Below are 17,902 nucleotides of genomic sequence, written 5' to 3'. Positions count from 1 at the left end.
AAGGACCTGAGTTCAAATCCAGCCTCAGACACTTGACACTTACTAGCTGTGTGACCCTGGGCAAGTCACTTAACCCTCATTGCCCCACAAGAAAAAAAAAACACAAAACAAAAGAAACCCAACTATTTATAACATGAGATGGCTCTCAGGAGGAGGAGAAGAGGAAAACATAGGATATTGTGGTGATGTAAGAAACAGAAAACATTAATTTTTTCTTTTTTTTGCGGGGCAATGGGGGTTAAGTGACTTGCCCAGGGTCACCCAACTAGTAAGTGTCAAGTGTCAGAGGTCGGATTTGAACTCAGGTACTCCTGAATCCAGGGCTGGTGCTCTATCCACTGTGCCACCTAGCTGCCCCCAACAGAAAACATTAATAAAAATTTATTTTTAAAAACCAGAGACTACATACAGTGAGAGGCTGGACTTGATACTCCCCATGGGCTCTTGGTCTGTAATTCTAGGTCTCACAACTGGCCCCAAATCCAGAGGAAAAGGAGACTTTGTGACCTTTCTTCCCCTGTGCAAAGGGCGACCTGATGGATTTTTCCCTTTGGGATTAAAGTTCCCTGACAAACTCTGATGCCTTCACCTGGCTATTCTTCAGTTTTAGAATTCTCTTCCCTTCTCATCCCTGCTTCTGGCTTCCTTCAAATCCCAGATAAAATCTCCACTTCTTCAAGAAGCCTTTCCTAATCCCCCTTCATTCTAGGCCCTCCCCTACTGATTATCTCCATTTTATCCAGTCTCTATAGTATTTGTGCTTAATTGTTTGCATGGTGTCACCCTCAAGTCCTTTACCTTTCTTTGCATCTCCAGGTCTTAGCACAGTGCTTAGCATTGAGTAAGTAATTAATATTAATAAAGGTTTATTGCATGCTCATTCAATCAGGTTATTCTAGTCTAATTCCTTAACAGATGACAGATCTTGAGGACTTGGCAAAGCTATTGCCTATAGGGAAACTAGACAAAGGCAGAGAAGCAAGAAGGAGGGAATTTATAAGGACACCAGGTCCTATGTCAAAGAGATTCCAAAGAGAAGATCCCTCTCAGCCTCACTCACGTGCAAAACAGTATGATGATCTTGCTGTTCTTCCTCCTTCTGGCAGGATGCATCTTTAACCTAGGAATTGGACTATGGGTGATCTATGAGCATTTCTTTACTATAGATGTCCCCGCTGCCATTGGCCACACAATGCAGCTCCGAATCCTGCACTGTTCCTTTCTACTGGCGATAAAGTATGTGAGTGTTACCCCTTTGCCTCTCAGGACCTGCTGAGAGGTTGGTGGGTTGGTGAATGTGGGTTGCATAGGAGGGGGAGTAGAGAAAGCAGATGCTAAGTTAGCAAAGAGCATTCCTGGAGGAGCCTGGGACTTTGGGTAATACACAGGGTTCAGGCTGCTGTGTTTGGGATGTTTTGTATTCTCTGATGAAGAGGGGTTTCAGGCAGTTATATTGCCTTTTTTTTTTTTTTTTGTATAGGGGGACTCTCTTCTTATCAATGACCTCCTTGGGGCATATACTTAGTAGTAGAATTTTGGAGTCAAGGAATTCTGGTGTCCAATTTTTCTGAATAATGAGCTCAATCAATGGCTGTGGTATTACCAAGAATAACCTGTCCATATTATTCCCTTCTAGAGAAGCAGCATCATACAGTATATAGAGCAGTTGACTTAGAAATCAAAGAGATGGAGGTTCAACTCTTATCTCAGATACTTTCTAGCTATGTCTCTGAACCACAGCATCTATAAAATGGAAATAATGATGATGCCAATCCTATACAATTGTTGTGAGGATCAAATGACAATATTTCCCACTCAAATGGTTCTGTGATCTCACTGACATGAATTTTTTATGGCTCTCATAATGTTTTATTTTCTTAATAGTATTTTATTTTTTCCTAATTGCATGTAAAGATAGTTTTCAACATTCCTTTTTATAAGATTTTGAGTTTCAAATTTTTCTCCTTTTTTCTTCCCTCCCTCCCTAAGACAACAAGCAATCCAATACAGGTTATACATATACAATCATGTTAAACAAATTTCCACCATTTTCTGAATGAAGAATCAGGACAAAAGGGAAAAACCACAAGAAAGAGAAAAAAAAAGTGAAAATAGTGTGCTTCAATCTGTATTCAGACTCCATAGTTCTTTTCCTGAATGTGGGGAGCATTTTCCATAATGAGTCTTTTGGAATTGTCTTGAATCATTGTATTGCTGAGAAGAACTAAGTTTATCACAGTTGATCATCACATAATGTTACGGTTTCTGTGTACAATGTTCTGGTTCTGCTCACTTCACTCAGCATCAGTTCTGAAGTCTTTCCAGGTTTTTCTGAAATCTTCTTCTCATCATTCCTTATAGCACAAGAGTATTCCATTATATCTATATACCACAACTTGTTCAGCCATTCCCCAAATTGATGGGTATTCCCTCAATTTCCAAGTCTTTGCCACTACACAGAGTTGCTATAAATATTTTTGTACATGTGGGTCCTTTCCCCTTTTTAATGATCTCTTTGGGATATAGACCAAGTAGTAGTATTGCTGGATGAAAAGGTATGAACTGTTTTATAGCCCTTTGGGCATAGTTCTAAATTGGTCTCCAGAATAATTGGATCAGTTCACAACTCCACCAACAATGCATTAGTGTTCCAATTTTCCCACATCTTCTGCAACATTTATCATTTTCCTTTTCACCTGAAATGAATTGTAAGAATGAGCAGGGGAAAGAATAAGTTGTGGCTCTGGCTCTCAAGAGTGAAGTTCATATCTGAGCACCTGAACTGGCACTACCTACATGACTAGACAAATCATTTCACCTGCTCTGTCTCAGTTTCCTCATCTTGAAAATGAAGGAGGTCAGAATAGATGATGTCTATATAAGGTCCTTTCTTTCAGCTCTATATAAGCCTATGATCTAAGACATATAGCAATATTCTATTACTAATCCAGTGCATGAGATTTTAAGTGCTAGTTATAGAGTAGCTTAATTAATTCATGTACAAGTGAAAATCACAAATATTCCCAAATACAGTTATGCAGATTCAACAAACAACATTTTACAAAGTTTATAAAAAATTACTTCTTCCTTACTATTTTGTTTTTGGTTTTGGTGGGGCAATGAGGGTTAAGTGACTTGCCCAGGGTCACACAGCTAGTAAGTGTCAAGTGTCTGAGGTCTGATTTGGACTCAGGTCCTTCTGAATTCAGGGCCCGTGCTCTATCTACTGCTCCACCTAGCTGCCCCCCTTACTATTAAGAAAATACCTGTCTTGGTACACAAAATACTCTTCCCCAACCCAAACAATAAATAAAACAAAAAAGATAAAATCAGCTTCCTACCTTAGAAGCAAATCTGGTCCCTATCTTCCCTAGTGGAGCTCTCCCTGCTGGAATTTGAGTGGGATGGGAAGTACACCCACTGACCCCTGTAATAGAGACTCGAGGAGAAAGGAGGCCGAAGCATTGATTTTATTTCTTTCAAAAGAAAGGTGTACCACACTCGCTGGGAAAACCAGGAGGTGTGACACACCGGGATTAGAAATCAAGCAGTTTTTATACTTTTTACAGACATCTAATTTGAGCAAAATGCGGTAATTGGGTTAATACTATATGTTCAGCAATAAATCTTTCTCCTGGGATGTTCAGCGATAAGTCTCTCTCCTGGGTCAGAGTGCCCCAACCTCAGGGGTTCAGCCATAGGTTATTTTGCAAAATTTCATGTTTCAGCAACAACTTATCATATCTACATAATGTCTCGGTGCAGACCCTATGAAGAAATTTTTAAGTTGATATGCCTATATTTAGAAAGGGGGATAGTAGCTTCCCGTTATTGCCTCTCTCTAGAGAAAAAACAGAGAGAGAGAGAAATAGGGGGCTTTAAGACTTTGAGATCAGATCACTAGGCCGAAGGGGGGGAGCACTTTCCATCTCAGTGGAGGGTCATATCCCTATGTCCCTCTCATATTTAAGACCTAGGGCCAACTAGAAGTCATCCTCTCACTGTCAGACAAGAAGGAAAAAAGGTTGCAATCTGTTGTGCTTACAATCAGGCTCTATGTCCCCAGTGGGCTGGAGAACTTCAACCTCTGCCTCTTTTTGTAAGGTAGACAATAATGAAAGCCTAAGATGAAGAATTTCTCCAGGGGGTCCCCACAAATGTGAAGGGAACAATTTTATCCTAGATGAGGCCCCAAACGTAGGCTGTATTAATTCTGGGTTTCCTTATCCCAACTCTGGCTTATATGAATGAGTCAGGTCCTCCAGAGCAAGACTACTTCTGCCCATCAGGGTTCTGAGGGGTACTCCTAAAGAGGTCAGGGGGTGACTCTAATTCTGTCAGCTAAAGCCCTAATCCAGTGTATTTTCACCAATGTTAACTTCAAGTAATTAGCGCTGCACTTTCATTTAAACAATGAAAATCATTAGTTTTTTAAAATAATGGTATTTTTTATAATGGGATTTCTTTTTTTTTTTTTTTTAGTGAGGCAATTGGGATTAAGTGACTTGCCCAGGGTCACACAGCTAGTAAGTGTTAAGTGTCTGAGGCCGGATTTGAACTCAGGTACTCCTGACTCCAGGGCTGGTGCTCTATCCTCTTCGCCACCTAGCTGCCCCTATAATGGGATTTCAATGAAAAGATATAGCAAGAAGAGAAATACAAAGATTCCCCTCTTCCCCCAACTACACTCTGGTTAACCACTTGGTAAATGTGTAACATTTGTTAAGGAGGGAATAGAGTGAGGGAGTGTGGGTGCATCTGTGAAAAGCAGTCACTAATACACTAAAACAGCTTCAGACACATACAAAGATGACATCATAGAATCAGAACCAGCAGAATCAACTGTGATTACAACTGGCTGGAACTATCCAGCAATGCCTGAAACCAGTCTTTATCTGACTCTTTTAATTGATTTCCTCTTTCTTCTAACAGGGGAATATTTGTGAGTGGCTGGGAATCTGCTCAGTGCCAAAATTTCTCCGCTTTTTACTGGATAGAATGACCATCAAGAAGGACCCAACGCTCATGGTAAAGAACCTATGCTTTGGGACAGTACCCGTGAGGTTGTATCAGCCAAAGGCAACATCTACAAGCCTCCGGAAAGGAATTATCTTCTTCCATGGAGGTGGCATGGTAGTTGGGAGCCTAGGTAAGATCAAATTTCCCTTGACTTTTTTTTTTTTTGGTGGGGCAATTGTGGTTAAGTGACTTGCCCAGGGTCACACAGCTAGTAAGTATCAAGTGTCTGAGGCCAGATTTGAACTCAGGTACTCCTGAATCCAGGGCTGGTGCTTTATCCACTGCACCACCTAGCCGCCCCCTCCCATGACATTTTAAAGCATCAGATCCACCTAGGCATTGCTCCCTTATCCTGGTCACACTGGGAGTATCTTTTTTTTTTTGGTGAGGTAATTGGGGTTAAGTGACTTGCCCAGGTCACACAGCTAGTAATTGTTAAATGTCTGAGGCCAGATTTGAACTCAGGTCTTCCTGAATCCAGGGCTGGTGCTCTATACACTGCGCCACCTAGCTGCCGCCCACTGGGAGTATCTTGATGCTAGGGGAAGTATTAAATTGAAATTTTCTTCAGGTAGTCAGGGTGGCTGGAAAAAGGCTTGTTAGTGCTCTTTAAAACCAAAAGGAAGCTCTAAAATACCAGACTTGATATGCTGATTGATCTAACCCAACCTTAATGTCTGGCTCCTCATGCCTGGAATGCTTTCACTTCTAACCTCCACTTCATAGTTTCCCTGGCTTCTTTCAAGACTCAATTAAAATCCTACTATGTGCAGGTGGCTTTTCTTGATTTTCCCCTTTCCCCCCACACTGCCAGTGTGATTTGAGATCTGCTGCTGTTGTTCAGTCATTCAATCATATCTGACTTTTCATGATCCCATGGACCATAGCACACCAGGCTTTTCTCCTCTACCATCTCCTGAATTCTGTCTACGCTTTTGTTCATTGCTTCCATGACACTATCAATCCATCACATCTTATGCCATCCCCTTTTTTTTTTCCTTTACTTTTTTTTTTCTTTTGGTGAGGCAATTGGGGTTAAGTGATTTGCCCAGGGTCACACAGCTAGTAAGTGTTAAGTGTCTGAGGCCGGATTTGAACTCAGGTCCTCCTGACTTTAGGGCCAGTGCTCTATCCACTGTGCCACCTGGCTGCCCCCGTCACCTTTTCCTTTTGCCTTTAGTCATTCCCAACATCAGGGTATTTTGCAATGAGTCCTGTCTTCTCATTATGTGGTCAAAGTAGTTAAGCTTCATCTTCAGGATTTGTTCTTCCAATAAATAGTCTGAATTAATTTCTTTATCTATTGTCTGATCGATCTCCTTGTTGTCCAAGGGGTTCCTAAAAGTCATCTCCAGTACCACAATTCAAAAATGTTGATTCTGTGGCACTCAGATTTCCTCATAGTCCAACTCTTCTTCTTTTTTTTTTTTTTAAGTGAGGCAATTAGTGTTAAGTGACTTGCCCAGGGTCACACAGCTAGTAAGTGTTAAGTGTCTGAGGCCGGATTTGAACTCAGGTCCTCCTGACTCCACTGCGCCACCTAGCTGCCCTAGTCCAACTCTTACAGTCACACATTGCTATTGGAAAAACCATAGCTTTGACTATGCCTTTCTCAGTAAGGTGATGTCTCTGCTTATTAGTATGCTATGGAGATTTGCCATAGCTCTTTCAAGAGGCAAGCATCTTTTCATTTCATAGCTGCACTTGCCATCTGAAGTTGACTGAGTTCAAGAATAAAAGTACTGACACTACTTCCATTTCTTCTCCCTTTATTTGCCAGGAAGTGACGAGACCATTTGTCCATGTCATAGTTATTTTTGTTTTTGTTTTGTTTTTTAGTGTTAAGACTGAAGCCAGCTTTTACACTCTCCTTTTTCATTTTCATCAATAGGCTTCTTAATTCTTCATTTTCTGCTATCAGAGTGATATCCTCTACATCTGAGATTATTGATATTTCTCCTAATAACTTTAATTCTGGTTTTTTATTCATCTAGTCTGGATGAATGAAGTACCCTGCATATAAGGTAAATTAATAAGGTGACTTTAATTCTGGTTTTTTATTCATCTAGTCTGGATGAATGAAGTATACTGCATATAAGGTAAATGAATAAGGTGACAATAAACAGTTTTGTCACACTCATTTTCTAATCTTAAACCAATCAGTCATTCCATTTTATTTGTTGGCCCACATATAGGTTCCTCAAGAGACAAGTATGATGATCTGGTATTCCCAATCTCTCTGAGGACCTGCACATTTTGTTGTGATCAACACAAAGGCATTAATATAGTCAATGAAGCAGAAATAGATAGTTTTCTGGAACTCCCTTGAATTCCCCATAATCCAGCAAATGTTGGCAATTTGGTCTCTAGTTCATTCTGCCTCTTTGAAAACCAGCCTGCTCTTCTGGTAATTATGGGTTCACATATGGCTTAAGCCTAGCTTGGAGAAAACTATCTTGTATAGTCTTTCTGTATATTCTTGCCACCTCTTTTTAATCTCTTCAGCTTCTGTTAAGTCCCTGCCATTTTTGTCTTTTATCATGCCCATTTCTGTATGAAATGTTTCCTTGAAATCTCTAATTTTCTTGAAGAGATCTCTTTTTTTTTCTATTCTATTGTTTTCTGCTATTTCTTTGCATTGCTCATTTAAAAGAACCTTCTTATCTCTTCTTGCTATTCTCTGGAACTCTGCATTCAGTTAGGCATATATTTCCCTTTTTTCTTTATCTTTTTCTTTCTTTCCTCATCTATTTGCCTCATCAAACACTCATTTTGCTTTCTTGCTCTTCTTTTTCTTTGGGATTTTGTTGTTGTTGCTGCCTCACTTCATATGTGTAAAGGATGTTATTTAGGTCATACCTATATGGTCTGATGGTTTTACCCACTTTCTTCAACTGGTCTGAATTTTTCAACAAATAGCTCCTGATCCAAGACACAGTCAACTCCAGGTCCTGTTTTAGCTGACTGTATAGAGCTTCTCCACCTTTAACTGCAATGTATGTAATTAATATGAATTAGATATTGACCATCTGGTGATATTCATCTGTAGAGGTGCCTTTTGGGTTGTTGAAAAAGAACGTTTGCTATATGATCAGTAATTTATCTATTTATTTATATTATTTTAGACCATGTAAAATAACTAGTATAAAATACCTGCCAAAACAGACACAGGAACCATATGAACATAAACATAAAGCACTTTTATACAAATAAACTCAGATCCAAGTAACTGAAGTAATATTTATTGTTCATGGGTAGATAAAGTCAATATAATTTTAAAATAACAATTATAACTGACCTACTGATTCAATGTCATTCTAATTAAATTACTAACAAATATTTTACTGAGTTAGAAAAAATAATAACGAAGTTCATTTGGAAGAACAAAAGGTCAGGAACTTCAAAGAAGCCATGAAAAAAATGTAAACAAAGTAGATTTAGCAGTATCAGACCTTAATCTATAAGGTGAGAGCATTGTTGAAGTGTAAAATCGGCCATTTCAATCATTTTAAATTAAAATTTTCTGTTATAAATAAAACCTATATAGCCAACAATAGAAGGAATGCAGAAAATTAGGGGGAGACTTTTGGAGACAATCGCTCAGATAGGGTGTGGTCGGCTTGGAATATTGCTGTGGTGAAGGAAATGACAAGCTGGTTGACTTGGAAAAACATGGAAAAAATTGGACTTATGAAGGAAGGTGCTATCCATCCTCAGAGAAGCAGATGACAGGTAGAAAAAGTATGGTACAGTCTTACATATGTGTATTAGTGTATATACGTGTATTTTTGTAGTATCTCTGTATATGTAAATATATCCACTCTTAACTGTAGCCTTTAGAGTGGGGTGGGGTGTGGAAGGAAAAAGATAAAGTAGAAAGTACATAGAAGAGAACAAAAGAAAACCAATACAGTCACTTAACCCTCCATGTCCCGCAAAAAACCAAAAACCAAACAAAACAAAAGAAAACCAATAAGGAAGCAAAAAAAAAAAAAAAAGCTGGACAGCTTTGAAAACAATGTGCAGGATTTATTAGATAGGTTTTCTTGAAATGGACATTTGTTGTTTTATATTGAATCCTCTCTTATGTTCTGCTGTGTACATGGCAATTCCCCCCCCCTCCTTCTCATTTTGCATTTAAATCTAAAATAAATTTTAAAAATTTACAAAAAAAAATAAAACCAAAAAACCAAAATTCTTTCTCTCCCTTCCTCCCCCATTCCCTCCTTGAAAAGGCCAGCAATTTAATACAGCTTATCCCTGTGCTGACTAAGGTCTCTTCCAGCAGCAGTGTATGGCTGTGAGAGCTGAGCACTGCAGAATCAACACTCTTGAATTGTGGTGCTGGAGACTTTTGAGAGTCCTTTGGACAGCAAGGAGATCAAATCAGTCAATACTTAAAGAAATTAGTTCAAACTATTCACTGAAAGATTAAATACTGAAGCTGAAGCTTAAATATGTTGACCACATAATGAAAAGACAGGGCTCATTGGAAAGACCCTAATGTTGGGAAAGATTGAAGGCCAAAGGAAAAGGGAAATAGCAGAGAATGAGCTGGATAGATAGTGTCATAGAAACAATGAATGTGAACTTGGACAAACTTCAAGAGGATAGAAAGGCCTGGTATGCTATCGTCCATGGGGTCATAAAGAGTTGGTCACAACTGAACAACAAACAAAATACATGAGTAGTCATGTAAAACATTTCCACATTAGACATGTTGCAAAACAGACTCCCCCAAACCCCCTAAGAAAAATAAAATTTTAAAAAGGATACTTCAATCTGTACTCAGACCTCAACAGTTCTTTCTCTGGACGTAAATTCTTCATCACAAGTCCTTCAGAACTGTTTTGTATCATTGTATTGCTTAGAACAGGGCTTCTTAAATTGTTTCCATTTGCAACCCCTTTTCACCTGAGAAATTTTTATGTGACCCCAGGTATACAGGTATATAAAATAGGTCTATATAACCTTTTACTGTTGCCAAATTTTTCATAACCCCCACATTCAATTATGTGTCCCTATATGGCGTCGAAACCTCCAGTTTAAGAAACTAGAGCTTACAATAGCTAAGTCATTCACAGTTGATCATTGTTCAATATTGCTACTATACTGTCTACAATGTTATCCTGATCCTGCACATTTCTCTTTGAATCAGTTCATGTAAGTCTTCCCAGTTTTTTCTGAAAGCATCCTGCTCATCATTTCTTACAGCACAGTATTCTATCACAATCATATACCACAACTTGTTTCAGCCATTCTGTAATTGATGGGCCTCCCTTCAATGACCAATTCTTTGCCACCACAAAAAGAGCTGCTACAAATAATTTTGTACAAATAGGTCCTTTTCCTTTTCCTTCGATCTCTTTGGGATATAGACCTAGTAGTGATACTGCTTCTCCCTTTGCTTCTAATTTTCCCAAACTCCTCTTCCCAGATTGTCAGTAATCCTTTTGGGGCAGTAAAAATCTAAACTAACCACTACCCACAGGATTTGTGTAGGTGCCATAGGGAAAAATTCTACCTTCTCCTCCTTATCCCAAGATCACTTCAAGGCTGCTATAGGCCCCTTCAGAGGGCAGGTTCTGCACTTTAGGGGCAGTGATGAGTGAGTAAAAGGTCTTTCTCCTTTCTTCCCCCTGTCCCAGGATGAGCAAGTATGAATAGTCTGTGATCTTGTTCAAAGATACTACATTATTCCCTCCCCCACCCCCACCCCACAGACATACCCCTCTTCCAAACTTCCCTTTTATTGTGGAGAGTACCATCTTTTCAGGCACCCAGGTTTCACAACTTCATCTTTGGCTTCTCATTTTTCCTCACCCTCCCACCTCCCTCTATCCAATCCAATTAGTTGCCAATTTTGGGGTTCTACCTTCACATCTCTCAGAGCTTCTCTCTACTGACAGAACCACTACTCTACTTTAGGCTCTCATCATATCTTGCCTGGACTATTGCATCCTAGTTGGTTTCCCTGCCTCAAGTTTATCCTTTCTCCTTATAGATCCAATCTCACATCCTCCATATAGCTGTCAAAGTGATTCGAATAAAATACAGGTCTGACCATGTCACTTTCCTACTCAATATCTATCTATATCTATCTATCTATCTATCTATCTATCTATCTATCTATCTATCTATCTATCTATCTATCTATCTATCTATCTATCTGTCTGTCTGTCTGTCTGTCTGTCTGTCTGTCTGTCTGTCTGTCTGTCTGTCTATCTATCTATCTGTCTGTCTGTCTATCTATCATCTATTTCCCCTGGCTGAGACTCATGGGGTTGGAAAAGACCTTAAGAATCATCTGTACTAATCTCAGTTTTAAAATTACAGCATTCTAATAATATTTAAAATTTAGGGAATTTAGAGATAATCTAATTTATTCCCATTTTTTATAGAAAGTATGTAAGTCCCTTCATATAAATTTATAACCATGAATTGCTTCTATTTATACCCTCTACATTTCTCTAAGTCCATCTTCTTCCATGGAAGCCATAGGGAGAGTAACTAGATAGCATTAGCAGTCTGAAATTATTATTCGCCTTGGATGAGTGGTTGAGAGATTAGCATTTCCAAGAGGGCAAAGATATTCTATCTTTGAGATCTGAGAGCAGAAGACTAATAGCAAGAACATGTAAATTCATTCATATTCCTCTTCTCCTCTTTTTATTGTTTGCAGAATCAATCATGCAGCCACGTTAGTTATGTGTTGAGGTGAGCAGTCTTTTGAGTAGGATGAAGAAACCATAATATTCCCTTTAAGGCCTTAAAATCTAAAGTTTCCATATCAACGAGTGGAAAGAAGAAAAACATTGTTAAATCAATAAGTGGATTTTCTTTTTTCCACAAAAGCCATACAACCAGTTAAACTTAAAAACAATCAGTTGCCTAAAACTGATTATGTTTTGTCTGGATACTCTGGGATCATGTAGGCATAGCCAACCAGTTAATAACTGTAGAAATATTTTAAACTGACTAGCCTAATTTGGTGGGGCCTAATCTGACTGGAGGACTAATCTGGGGACTTTTGACTAACTGGCTATCTGACTGCTATTAACTTAATATGGGTTGTTTATAAAGTTCTACCACACTGCTCCACTCCCCAAATTGATAAGCAAAAGATTAAGAAGCTTCTTAACTAAATAATCAAAGCAGAGTTTATTTATGAGATACAATTTAAAATTATGAATACAGGGAAATAAAATGTACAACCTGACTGCGTTCCTGTTGTCTCTTCCCACCTTTTAAGCCTGGAACTTTTTTAATACAATAAGGGCAGTTGCCACCTCTTGCTTTAGGCTATGTTGCACTTTCACTACTCAGGTCCTTTATTCTAACTCTGAGCCCCTTTCACTTTGTCTATCCCCGTGCTTCTAACTTTCCTCTCCTTACTGCCATGGCTGAACCCCTGTGTTTCTCTCTCACCGACCTCCTTCTGTTCTCCTAGTGCTCCAGTGTCCTTCTCTGTTCCATTCTTCTCATCAGCCCCCCTGCTGTCTCTAGTCTCTGGAGTCCTCCTTAATCTTGTCCTTCGGCCTCCTCCTTTCTTGCTCTTAGCTTTTTCTCCTTAGTGCTCCAGCCTCTCTGCTCTCTTAATCTTGTCCTTCGGCCTCCCTTAATCTCCTAATCTTGTCAGTCCCCCTCGCTGTCTAACTCCCAGGTCTATATATATATATATATATATATATATATATATATATATATATATATATATATATATATATATATCTTCCTCTTCTCCACTCAAATCTCAGGGCTTTTTGCACCCCCATACACACAAAGCTAATATGCCAGCCAGGGCTGCGGCTGGTGGGGGGGGGCACTCGAGCCTCACCTGTGTACTATACCCAGGGCTCCAGGGGCCCGTGCCCCCTGCTGCGTGCCTGGGACCTCAGCACAGGCTACGCCAGATCCCGGCCTGGACAAGCCCGGGATCCCTTGGATAGATCCTCTCAGGGTGGAGGGAGCTGGGGACCTGGGGCTTTTTGGCAGAAGAGACCCTGAGGGCCTAAGGCTTTCTATTCTCAGCCCAAGGGTAGGGTCCCCAAATCAAAATAAATTTCCACATAGCATTTTAAAGACACATGAAAGATGGAATGAGTTATACAAGAGGATAGAACTATCAACAGAGACATTACACAACAAGATCGAACCAACTCATGAAGTTGAGTTAAATTTGTGTATGACAAATACTCTATACATCATTTAGCAGGATGAGAAGTGAGGCAGAAACAGCAAGGGGAAGGAAAGAGAAGCTAGCTCCAGACTGTTAATGAAAACTCTATGTCTTTCAGATGTCTACAATAGTTTGTGCTGCTACTTGTCCAGGAAAACAGACTCAGTGGTTCTGTCAGTTGGGTGAGTAAGGGAAAAAGTGAGTAAGAAGGGAAGAAGTGGTTGGGTAGGTAGGTTGTTTGGGAAATGGAGGGAAAAGAGAGGAGGGTCTGAGAGTAATCAAAGAGGGAGAATCTCTTGTTCTAAAGTAAGGGTTTTTAACCTAGGGTACATGAACTTTTAAAAAAATGTTGATAACTATTTCAAAATAATTAGTTTCCTTTGTAATTCAATGTATTTTATTTTATGGATTTAAAAATATTCTGAGAAGGGGTTCATAGGCTTCGTCAGACTGTTAAAGGCATCTTTGACATAAAAATGGTTAAGAACCCCTCATAATGGGGGCAGCTAGGTAGCACAGTGGATAAAGCACCAGCCTGGATTCAGGAGGACCTGAGTTCAAATCTGGCCTCAGACACTTGACACTTACTAGCTGTGTGACCCTGGTCAAGTCACTTAACCCTCATTGCCTCACAAAAAAAAGAACTCATAATGAATAAATAAACTTGATAAGAGGAGACCTAAGAGAATGGAGGGATATTTTATAGCTGCCAAATATGATGCCTAGTGGGCAGCCTTCTCTACAATTAGTAAACTGGGAATAATTTTAGTTAGTACAATATATTATATTTTTGAGGTCTTATAGTTTATTTGTTTGATACATTTCATTTTGACATATCAGTCACTTCCTAATAAACAGTCCCCTTCATATTACCTTCATATTAAAAAATAAGCAAAATGGTCTAATATAGTGATTGAAATTGTGTATACATGTAACTTTCCACTCAGTATTCTTTTGGTCCTGCTTTCTTTGCTCTACATCAATTCAAAGAAATCTACCATGTTTCTTTAACTTCATCTCATCATTCCAATAATACTGAATTACATTCATAGACCATATTTTGCTCTCTGCAATCCCATTCAGATTGGTAGCATTGGGTTACATCTAGAACATAACTGCTTCACACTTCTGTAATGATTGGAATGACGCCACCTGCTGGAGAATTACTGTAGGAAAGCTCCAGCATGAGGAGAGGGCCTCTGAGGGCAGAACTATGCAGCTTTTCTTTGGTGTCAGGAAGTAAAGTTGGCTGGTGGGAGGAAGAAGGGGGAGGCTGGTGCTCTGACTCGCTCTCTTTCCTGAGGACTCTGGTGGAGAAATGCGTTCTCCCTTTAATAGATAGATGAATCTAGGCCTTTCTCTCGGTCTTTAGCAAATTCTTATTCTCCTTTATAAATGCTTAAAAGTCTAACTCTTGCTAAAGTTTATAATTTATTGGTGACCACTCATTAGATATTTTAGACAGTATAGCTAGAATTTTAGCCCTTACACTTCCCCAATTCTTGTGCATGCTCTGTGGGCTTTGGTTCAATAGATGCCCATGAACATTCCCGCACACCAAAATGACAACACTGTGGGAAGAAATGTGGGCAAAATAAAGGAGCCTCAACTAGTCTCTCTTATGAACTAACTCATTCTACCCCCTCAGATTTCCAGCCTCAGTTTCCTCAAATATAAAATGAGGACTATGGTAACACCTATCTCACAAAGTTGTAGTAAAAATCAAATGAGATAACATGTAAAACACTTTGTGAACCTTAAAGTGGTATATAAGTGATAGCTATTATTATGAGCAACAGCCTCTAGGCAGACAGAAGACTAAAATTTAGCAATGCTATTTAACTTAAACTCTCATCAATTGCTTTAAATTCATTTATTGTTTAATTTTGGTGCCTGAGGGAGGAGGAACTGATAAAGATGTTATAAAAGGAATAATAATTGACAAGTATTTATCACAAGTGATCTAAGCACATTATTCTCACCTGATGCTCACAAACAACCTTGTTAAGTAGGTGCTCAAAGACAAATTCAGCTTATGTACCTAACAATTTTGTCTAATGCTATACTTGTTCCTAATGGATTGCTACTGTACTCAGTTTACCTCAAAGAATGGGTGTGTGGTGAGGACTGTCCCTGACAAGTGGTATGGGGGTGGTGTTGCATGGCTGGAAGGGAGGCAGAACAGATATTTCTAGCCTCTTCTTCTGCCCACCTTTCTCTAGGGGAGATTTTATTTCCTCCCAGGAGGGGAAGCAAGAGGTTGGAGCCAGAAACCTGGTCACTCTGCTCTTGGTTTTATGACAAGTGAGATCATACATAGGAATAAGCTTTGAATTCTCTGCATGAAATGAGCTAAGTGAAAGCAAGACTGACTTTTAATGAATTTTTTTTTTTTTAGTGCAAAAGGTAGTTGTAGTAATTAGCCTCCTTTCTTCAGGGATCAAAATAGCTGTTGCTAGTCTGAGATGAACAAGAGACTGAAACTGAAAGGAGGGATAGATTTACCAAATATTTTTAATTTTAGGTCTGAAAACTCAGAGTTTATTCACACTACTCAAATTGAATCTGTAGTTTGGGTATGTTGTTACCAGACACAGTGACAACATATCTGAATGTGCCCTTGGTCAGAAGGGCCAAATTCAATCAATCAATCAATAAGCATTAAGTGCCTACTATGTGCCAGATGAAGCATGATATTAGTCCACTATCTTTGCCCTCATAACTTCTCTTTCTTTCTCAGAAGAAAAGAAAAAAAAAAAAAAGGAAAACAGCTGCATGGTGACTCATGAGAATAAAATCTCCTACAGTCACGAGACAGAGACTTTCTAGGCAGAAGGAAGTTATTTTTCATTTTGTTCTCTTTAATTTCCCCATTTCACATTAGTTATTGCATTTTTTACCAAGGGGCATACCTCATTTCTTAATTAGCTATCGTCTTGCTTCAGTGTTCTAGCTAAAGAAATAGGGCAGTGTGGTGTAATGGAAAGAGCACTGGGCTTCAAAGAACTGGCCTAATCCAAGCTCTTCCCTCTCTTGGGTTTTGGTCCTTAGGCAAGTCATTGACCTTTCTGGGTCCCAGTTTACTCTTTTTTTTTTTTTTTTTTTTTTTTAGTGAGGCAATGGGGGTTAAGTGACTTGCCCAGGGTCACACAGCTAGTAAGTGTCAAGTGTCTGAGGCCGGATTTGAACTCAGGTCCTCCTGACCCCAGGGCTAGTGCTCTACCCACTGCGCCACCTAGCTGCCCCCCAGTTTACTCTTTCACACACAAACCCCTCCCTCTCCACAGCCTAGATTGTGAAGTTCTTGACGTCAAGAACTTTTTGATTTTTATCTTTGTACCAGCCAGGGATTAGCGCTATGCCTAGAACATAGTAGACATTCAATAAACATATCATAGTTTCAAACAGAAAGAGACCTTTGAGTCATCAAATCCAGTCCCCCCCATTTTACAGATATAGAAATTATACCTTAGAGAAATTAAGTGACTTGTCCAAGGTCCCATAAAGTAGCAAGTAGCAAAGACAAGATTCAAACACAAACTCTAATACCACCTCTACTGAGTTCTGTAAATTGAGAAGGTTGGACTAGAGCAGGAATTCCTGATCTTTTTTGCATCATAAACCACTCTGACAGTCTGTTGAAGCCTCTGGTTCCTTTCACTAAATAATAATTTTTTAAATAATTCAAGGAAGCATCAGATTTCAGTTAGAGGATAGTAAAAATAAAGTTGTCATTTTCCCCATTCAAGTTCAGAAACTCTGCAATCAATCCATGGAGTTCCATGGAACCAAAGTTAAGGTCCATTCAGCTTGTCTGCTTAGGCAGACAAGAATGTTTAAAGGTGACATCAGAACATCAATTAAACTGATTTCTTGACCCCCTACTCCCTTGTCCCAGTCATAAGGCATATTTTTTCACTTCTCTTTAGTTACCGCTTGGCTCCTGAGCACAAGCTCCCTTGTGGGATTAATGACTGCATGGCTGCTTCCACCCACTTTCTGAGCACCCTGGAAACCTATCGGGTGGATCCATCTCAGGTCATCTTCTGTGGAGACAGTGTTGGAGGGACAATTGTGGCTTCTATTAGCCAAGCCCTCGTGACCCAACCGGATCTCCCCAAGATACGAGCTCAGGTTCTGATCTACCCCTATCTCCAGGGATTTAATTTCCAGCTGCCTTCCCATCAACAAAACAAAAATGTTCTATTCCTCACTCTGAACATCGCCATTTACTGTATATTCCAATATCTTGATATCCGCCCCTCTTGGAAAACCGCTATCCTGAATGGTGCTCATTTGTGCCCTGAGATGCAGAAGAAGTCTGAGGAAAGGATTAGTGTCCACAACATACCCAAGAGGTTTAAAGAGAGAGGCTACCAACTCATGACACCTAGCCCTTTTAATGAGGATGCCTACCAGGAAAATAAAGAGATCTTATCGCCAAGGAATTCACCCCTAATTGCTGATGATGACATCATTGCCCAACTCCCTGAAGCCCTGCTCGTGAGCTGTGAGTTTGATATCCTACGAGATGACACACTGTTATACAAGAAGAGGTTGGAGGACCAGGGGGTGCCTGTGAGCTGGCACCACATTGAAGATGGTTTTCATGGAGTGCTCCTCACCTTTGACAATAAGTACTTTTGTTTCCCCTGCTCTCTAAGAATTCTGAATATTGTTGTTAATTTTATAAACAACCTCTGA

The 17,902-nt window shown here is 39.5% G+C and overlaps 1 protein-coding gene across 1 annotated transcript; it reads left to right on the top strand.

Annotated features, from left to right (window-relative positions):
• The first annotated feature begins 1,075 nt into the window (after nt 1-1,075).
• On the top strand, nt 1,076-17,902 carry LOC122745873 (arylacetamide deacetylase-like 4). Its single transcript, XM_043991326.1, has 4 exons — nt 1,076-1,240; nt 4,933-5,149; nt 13,317-13,380; nt 17,128-17,902. The coding sequence occupies exons 1-4, from the start codon at nt 1,076-1,078 to the stop codon at nt 17,900-17,902; spliced, it is 1,221 nt and encodes a 406-aa protein (XP_043847261.1).

Source organism: Dromiciops gliroides, chromosome 3, assembly GCF_019393635.1.
Source record: "Dromiciops gliroides isolate mDroGli1 chromosome 3, mDroGli1.pri, whole genome shotgun sequence".
In the NCBI taxonomy this organism is placed as follows: Eukaryota; Metazoa; Chordata; class Mammalia; order Microbiotheria; family Microbiotheriidae; genus Dromiciops; species Dromiciops gliroides.
The sequence above is the reverse complement of the archived record's forward strand: the minus strand, read 5'-3'. Positions and strand labels throughout refer to the sequence as shown.